This window comes from Juglans microcarpa x Juglans regia, chromosome 3S (genome assembly GCF_004785595.1).
Source record: "Juglans microcarpa x Juglans regia isolate MS1-56 chromosome 3S, Jm3101_v1.0, whole genome shotgun sequence".
Lineage (NCBI taxonomy): Eukaryota > Viridiplantae > Streptophyta > Magnoliopsida > Fagales > Juglandaceae > Juglans > Juglans microcarpa x Juglans regia.
In genome coordinates, this window is record NC_054599.1 from 17,345,171 (window position 1) to 17,352,727 (window position 7,557).

Genomic DNA, 7,557 nt, shown 5'->3' on the forward strand with positions numbered 1-7,557 from the left:
GCCCTTCACAAGTATGTTTGGTTGCTCAAAAGGATAAACAGTAACGTGGAGCACCTTTCTGTTATTAGCTCAAAACTAGAAGGTTTGAAACTCTAACCTATCAATTTGATTGTTCTTCATAATTTCTATATTTCCCAAAAGTTAAAACCTCCTGTTGTATTTATTTAAACCCCTGATAATTTGTGATGAACTCACAAGAAAAAAGGTGGAGCCAAGACCATATATATATATATATATCAGAAAATATTACTTCCAATATTACAGTAAGATTCACCGCTTCTTTTGGTATCCACAATGATGTTCTGCAACTAGAAAATGGTATGAAAATCTGGAGCTGTGGTTGAAGATGAATCAGAAATCTTGGTGCCTCCATGGATTTAATGAATTTTTTTGCCCATCTTGGGAATCCGTCTATGTAGAAAATCGGGTATGAAAGTGTTGAAAGTAGCAGTACTCAGCTTCCAGCCTCAGAGATGCTCAGAAGTGAGGGGCGCCAAGACTTTGACCTCATTACAGCAGAGCTCATTGATGGTGTCCTTACTCTCTGTCTTTCATGTCTCATCACCTGAAATTTTGGCATGGTTACGGGGATAATTACAGTACATGGATGAGAACAACACTTTTTCAACTGGAAAAATGAAGGCTTTTATGTAGGTGACATCTCTTATTCACTAGCTGCATTATTGTGGATAACAACATCAACAGACACTCTGCCTCTCACTCTGTCATATCAAAATGATTGCAAGAATAACCCTATATGGTTCATGTTCTTCATTCTTTTTTAATAAATGAATTATTTTGGTGGGTACTTCGGCAAGAAGAGTTGAAAGCTCGAATCCTCTGTTTACAGCTGTACTCATCATAATCACAAATAATTCAACCTGCATAGCTGTGGATTACAGCCAGTTCATCTCATAGATTTTCAAAGTAGCATGTAACATAGATAGATACCTGGTATTTCTTCTCCTTATCTGACTTCCCTTCTGCCTCAAAACCTGGAATCTGCTTCTCTGACACTGTCTGTGACATCTCAGCTGATTCCACCTCCTGCTTCTGCTTCGTTTTGGCAAACTTTTTTGCCCGCAACACCTTCATAACCTCTACAAAACCAGCAGTAAAATCTAAAGCTTTTCAATCAAACCGAGAACAGAATACAGATTCTCAAACTAATCAGAATCTCAAACACAAACCGTACGTACCTTGAGTAGTGACCAGCCGATAAGCATGACCAAGAGCAAGAGTATCCGTTGGCCGGAGAAGCTTAACGCGGGTGAACCGCACGGTCTTGGTCTTATCCTGATCCTGATCATCCTCGGATGCAGGCAACGGGATGATCAAAGAAACATAGTGGCCCGGATTCGTTTTCATCACCTCGTTCGCGCTCACCGGCCAATACAGCCTCTCTAGCTTCCCACTTGGGTGTTGTATCACCAGGGCTGCTGCATCTATGGCCTGGCAATTTCCCATTTCTCTTCTTTTTTCTGGCCTTTTTTTTTCCCTTTCTGAAAGAGGAAGACGACGAAGAAAGATAAGGAGGAGAAAAGGAAGGAAGGAGAGGGAGAGTAAGCAGAAGTCTCTTTCTGTACAGCTCCCACACCGTCCCCAACACAAATATATAGTAAAAACGGGTCCTTTGTCACCAGAGGCCGTCCCAACTAATTTATGATGCATATAATATATTATATGTATTATAATCATAGATATCATCGGCATCTCACAAAATTCAACATTTATTAATGTCTCTGACCTTATGATTATTGTTTCTTTGAGGGGAAAGACCTTATTATTGTATCCTGCCCGTTTAATGTCACTTATATAATAATAAATTGTGGAGTTTGCCATATATGTGACACTAAACGGCAGGATATAATAATAATAAAATTCAGTGACATTAATAAGTGGAGTTAAGTGAGACAAGGTATATATGTCTAGGCAAATATATTTTTCAGCCAACACTTTGCATATCAAATTATCAAAATACTTACGTGTGAATATAGCCTTTTGATCAAATCTAGTTGTTATGTTCTCTCTCGTAAAAAAATCGGCCGCGTTTGGATGTTGAGTTGAATTGAATTAAGTTGAGTTGAGATGATAAAATATCATTATAATATTATTATTATTTTAAGATTTGAAAAAGTTGAATTATTTATTATATTTTGTGTTGAAATTTAAAAACTTTGTAATGATGAGTTGAGATGAGTTTGGGATCCAAACATACATCGACTACGTTTGGATGTTGAACTAAGTTGAGTTGAAATGATAAAATATTGTTAGAATATTATTTTTTAATATTATTATTATTTTAGAATTTGAAAAAGTTGAATTGTTTATTATATTTTGTATTGAAATTTGAAAAATTTGTAATAATGAGATGAGATGAATTGAGATGGGTTTAGGAACCAAACAATTAAACTTTTTCAAATTTCAAAATAATAATAATATTAAAAAATAATATTCTAACAATATTTTATCATCTCAACTCAACTCAGTTCAACATCCAAACGCCAAACTTTCTTTCTTGTAAAATGTCTCCAGATCTGAGTTTTGTCGGAGGAGAAGTCCTCTTTCTCCCTCTCCTTCATTCCTTTCTCTATCGACTCGCTTTGTCTATCAAAATAGTTCTCTTTTCTTAGTTTATATTGCTTCCTTTAAAGTCAAAAAAACAGATTTATAGTTTTTGACAACTCTTGAGAGACACGCATAGTACATAAAAACTCCGAGGCCGTAAATTGTTTTAAGGATAGTGGTGGTCTTGTGAAAATCACCGCGTGTGGTCCTCACAATTGTGCTTGGTCTTCACGTGCCACCCCTTCCGACATCTTTTCTAGCCACACACGCCGAATCACCGAAATCGCCACTATCACATTTCACGCGCCGTCACAAATTTCAAAGTCTACTAGAGTTGGTCCAAACTGTAATCCGTCCTTTTTTGCATCTATCTTACTGCTTTCCTTATTCCTTTCCTTATTGTTTAGTGAAAAAAAAAAAAAAAGAGTACGTCTCTTAGACGTTTGTCTGTAGAGGTTGAGTTATTTCTTTCTATGATGGGTGAGGTTGAGTCTCTATTTAGGCAGAGTGTTGTCGCTTAGACATTTTTTTGTAGTGAGTATCAACTGTAGTGAAAACTAGACTAGTCACAAAATAAAATAGTGTACTGGTAGAGCGCCATATGTATTAATTAGTTTATGAGGTAATGATTAATATGAGGATATCCTTGCATTTATCTGGTCATGAATATAAGTTTATCTGATGAATGAATTATGACAGTTTTCCTTAAAAAAAAATCTAGTCGTTAAGTTGATAAAAAATAGGTAATATGATACACGCTCGATTGTTGGATCTTGATGGAAATGTTATATGGCAACTAATCAGGATAGAACCGAGGGTGGTCAAATGTATTTAAGAAAATATTTTATCAATCATCTACTTAATCACTATCTCCTTATGTGGCTTCTAACGATTGGAAAATAAGTAATAAATGATAAATAGTTTTACAATCGATTATTTAGAGAATCGGAAGGATGATAGCAAAACTGATGGTATGTAGCACTTCTCTAAAACAAAAATAATAATTTTTGTATAATTGATCAAATGTTCATCATTCAACACATTTGACACAAAACCCATTATTTTTATAACTACACACCCAACAAAATAGAGAATTGAATTAGTATATGACACTAATAACCTCTCTTATTTGTATCACTTAAAATCTTTAAACATGCTCACTATTCAAATCCACTTCAATCCATTATTTTCCATTGATGATAGATAATGATAACATACTTTATATTAGTGTATATGATGTAGATTTAATGTAGATTTAGACATTGTAGATCATGAGATCAAGTGTTACATATTATATAAAGAAATTATACAAAAATAAATTCAAAAAATGACATAACTTAACGTGGTATGTTAAATTGTAAAATTAAGATTTACTTTAGAATAATTTCTTTAATTATGTTTAAAATATTTCTCTTCTTTATATATATATATATATATATATATATATATACTCTCTAACGAAAAGGTAGGCCCATGTCACACAAAATAATATAAAATGGTCATCCTAAAATAAACTCATAATCCCCTAAATTATCATGCATTTTGTATCCTAAATTAAAATTACAAATTAAAAATTTATATATTTGAATGTTAAAATATAGGCTTTACTCTGTAGGCACGGCAGTTTCGAAATGGCTGTGAATGCCACGTTGAAAAAAAGAGAGGTGGTGGGAATTTGGAGGTATGTGTTCGGCGTTGTCGACGGGGTCAAGGTTTGGACTTGGGGAATGACGACATATGATGTTGTTTTCTTTAATCTAATCTTAAACAATGTCTATTCCTAAATTAACTAAGATTGTGCCTCGCCCTGACCAAACCAAAACAAAGCGTACGTGCGCATAAAAGAAAAGATATTAGAGATTATTATTTTTGTGTCGACACCGACACCGCACCACCTTATGCGTGTCCCCAGACCTTGGCGTCCGGCCTCTCTTCCCTTTTATTTTTTGTCTTTTCAAAATATTAATATAAATCCTTGATTTATCTAGACATGAAATTAAAATATAACTTATAAATTAAAGTGATTTATTCTGATCTATCAAAATGTGATTTTTTTATTTATCAAAAAATAAATCTAATATACCACAACTTGACACATTAATTTATGAATTATATTCTTATAAAATATTTTTGTGAATATAACACTTCTCATATGGGATATTTATCTCGTGTAGCTATATTTAACTTAAGGGGTCGTTCAGACATTTAGAATATCTTTAAAATTTTTGAATATTAATAAATTGATTTGCAATAATAGTGAAATAGTTCGAATTAATATATTTTATTCAGTTTTAGAAAATGAGATAGAAAATATTGAATAAAAATATTAAAAAATTAAAAAATTATTTGAATATAATTTTTAAATATTATTTTAATTTTAAAATTTGTAAAAATTATAATGATTAGATAAAAAAGTTAAAAACTTAAAATTAAAAAGTATTTTCTATTGAGTGATATTTAAAATTAAAAATCTTTAAAACTTTCATCTTATTTCATTACTCAAAAATATTCTGAATTAAAATTTTTGTGACGAATTTCATTCATATTTTATAAAAGTTAGTTCTAGTTTTGAGTTTTCACAAAAATCGAGGTAAGATATTTTGATTATTTAAAGTTTTTTGATACGAAAATATTTAAAATTAAGAATACTGTTAATTTTGGTTTTAAATTTCTATTTCTAGACGCAACCTTGGAAATTTGGAATTAACTTTAGTTACGCATGGCAAGTAAAGCACGCAGAATGTGCCAAAGGAATAATAAACACCAGAGTGCATAGCTTTTTCAGAGTCCAATGCGATTAGTAATCGTGACATGATCTTTGCAAATAATTGATATTTTTCTTTGAGATTCTTTTATATGGTGCAAGCAGCACTAATAATAGACTCAGTTTCTACTGGTTGTTTTATCTTTCTATTTTTTTATATGTATTTTCAGGAAGTCATGCTGCTAGAGGTGGACTCCGACTCTAAAGGGGTTGGAATACCTACCTCCGACTTCTGACTCCGGCTAAGGTCGGAGGTCAAAACCCCCTCCGACTCCGATTTGAGTCCGATTAGAGTCAAAACTCCGACTTTGGTTGGAGTTCGAAACTCAGAGCTCTGATTGGAGTCGCAAATGGACTTTTTTAGGCCTAGTTGCCCTACTTAGGCCTAGTTGCGCTACAGAAAAAATAGGTTCTGATTGGCCCAATATCAACCCTTGTTTAATAATGTAAAAAAATAATTAAAATATCTAAAAAACTGTAAAAAATAAGGTAAAAAGTTAAAATATAATTACAAGAACTAAATTAAACTACAAATTGCAAACCATAAACTTAAATTTAAAACTACAAATCGCAATAAATTTAAATTTATAGTACCAAAATATTGAATAATGTCATAGATTTCATTCAAATATGAACTAACGATAATGTCCCACATCAGTCTTGGATAGTCCATGCATTTGAGTCGATGACTCGATAGTGATTTCTAATTTTTCTGCATGAAATTTTAACTTTTATTGATCAGATCATCTGATTCAGATGCACTATCTTTTCTTTAGTCATTTAACTATAGACTTCTAAACTATCACCCAAGTGAGATTATGAACTCATCTCTACCTCTAACTCTAACGAGTTTTGCATGATGGTAATTATCCTACGATGTGTCAGTCTCAGACTCTCAATCATACACAATTAGTCTGAGATTCATAACTAAGTCTACAAAATCATTTAAATTATAAATTAAATAATGAAAATATTAAAATTATGTAAATAATAATTTAAAATCATAAAGTTATCTGATTCAAACCTATAGCTCTAGGCATCAACGGTATCTACTCCAATGGGTGTTGAATTTAACCAGTTTTATGTGCAAACGAGGGCCTCGACGATGGTTGGAGATAATGCTCTGATAAACATCCAAGACACGACCTCCGGTGCTAAACGCCGACTCAGAGGCAACCGTAGTGATATGAATGGCTAGTACATCCCTGAATATTCAGAAATGATTAGAAACTTGCCAGAATTCACTTTCCACCAAGTTAACATTTGAAATGCATCACTAGGTGCTTCAACATCTTCCATAAAGTAACGCTCAATCTCAGACTTACATTCCATAATATTCCTCGATGCATGGTTTTGTTAATATTGTCGTAATCACAATAAATTTGAACTTTGTACATGTGTGTCATCCAAGAAAGATGTCAAGCCGGTCGAACGAGAGGAGATACCACCTTCGAACTGACCACTGTTATTTTAATGGTTATATAAATTATCAATATCACATTTAAGCGATCTAATAAAATTTTCAGCGACCTCATCACTGAGGACGTCCTAATCCACTCTTATACAATCGCCAACTTATATCAGGGGTCGAGGATTGTAGCCACAAATAATAATCTATTTATCTTCTCCACATCTCCCAAATATTTATTATATTTGAATTTCATTCCCATAGCTATTGCATTTAACAAACCCACACTATCAGCACAACTCTCTTACAAGTGGTCATAAAGCCCCGAGAGCTTCTCAAAATACATTTTCATAGTAGGATATTTTATCCCAGATATCCGCATAGTTATGTTATAAAATAACTTCAAAAATTAAACAAAATACCTGATATTGGCCCAATCAATTGTGTCCGGTGCACCGAGCCCTTTTCTCCCCCAACTGACTCCAACAAAGCATACTTCATGCCTCCATCCTCAAATGTTGTTTGGTACTTTTGCGCTACATCCAACATCATGTATGCAGAGTTTTATCGAGTTGGAATGTCCAGTTACAACATACTGGAAGACGGGATCTCAAGTTGCTCGGCTATTGCCTTAAACTGGCGGAGCAGTTGGGGGAAGCCCTCACATATCTCACTAGGTTCCGGATTTTAATAACAGATTCATCAACCTCCTTGAATCCTTCATAAACTATGAGGTTGATGATATGGACACAACATCGAACATGAATAAACTGTTTCTCACGAATGATATCCTCATTTACCATCGTATTCCCCTGAA

General features: G+C 33.2%; 1 protein-coding gene across 2 annotated transcripts; it reads right to left on the reverse strand.

The window, feature by feature from the left end:
• Positions 1–206: 206 nt before the first annotated feature.
• On the reverse strand, positions 207–1,675 carry LOC121258487. Of its 2 annotated transcripts, none has more exons than XM_041160010.1 (3): positions 1,200–1,675; positions 952–1,121; positions 207–565 (listed from the first exon to the last, which is right to left on the reverse strand). In XM_041160010.1, the coding sequence occupies exons 1-3, from the start codon at positions 1,669–1,671 to the stop codon at positions 455–457; spliced, it is 753 nt and encodes a 250-aa protein (XP_041015944.1). In that variant the 5' UTR covers positions 1,672–1,675; the 3' UTR covers positions 207–454. The 2 variants fall into 2 exon arrangements, with proteins under 2 accessions (XP_041015944.1, XP_041015945.1); XM_041160011.1 differs by having other exon boundaries at positions 952–1,100; positions 1,200–1,658.
• Between the last annotated feature and the right edge of the window lie 5,882 nt (positions 1,676–7,557).

Coding starts and splice junctions, on each gene's coding strand:
- LOC121258487 (XM_041160010.1), bottom strand. CDS start 1,671: ATGCATCATAAATTAGTTGGGACGGCCTCTGGTGACAAAGGACCCGTT. Junction 1,122..1,199: donor TCGGCTGGTCACTACTCAAG/GTACGTACGGTT, acceptor GAAAAGCTTTAG/ATTTTACTGCTGGTTTTGTA. Junction 566..951: donor ATAAGGAGAAGAAATACCAG/GTATCTATCTAT, acceptor CCAAAATTTCAG/GTGATGAGACATGAAAGACA.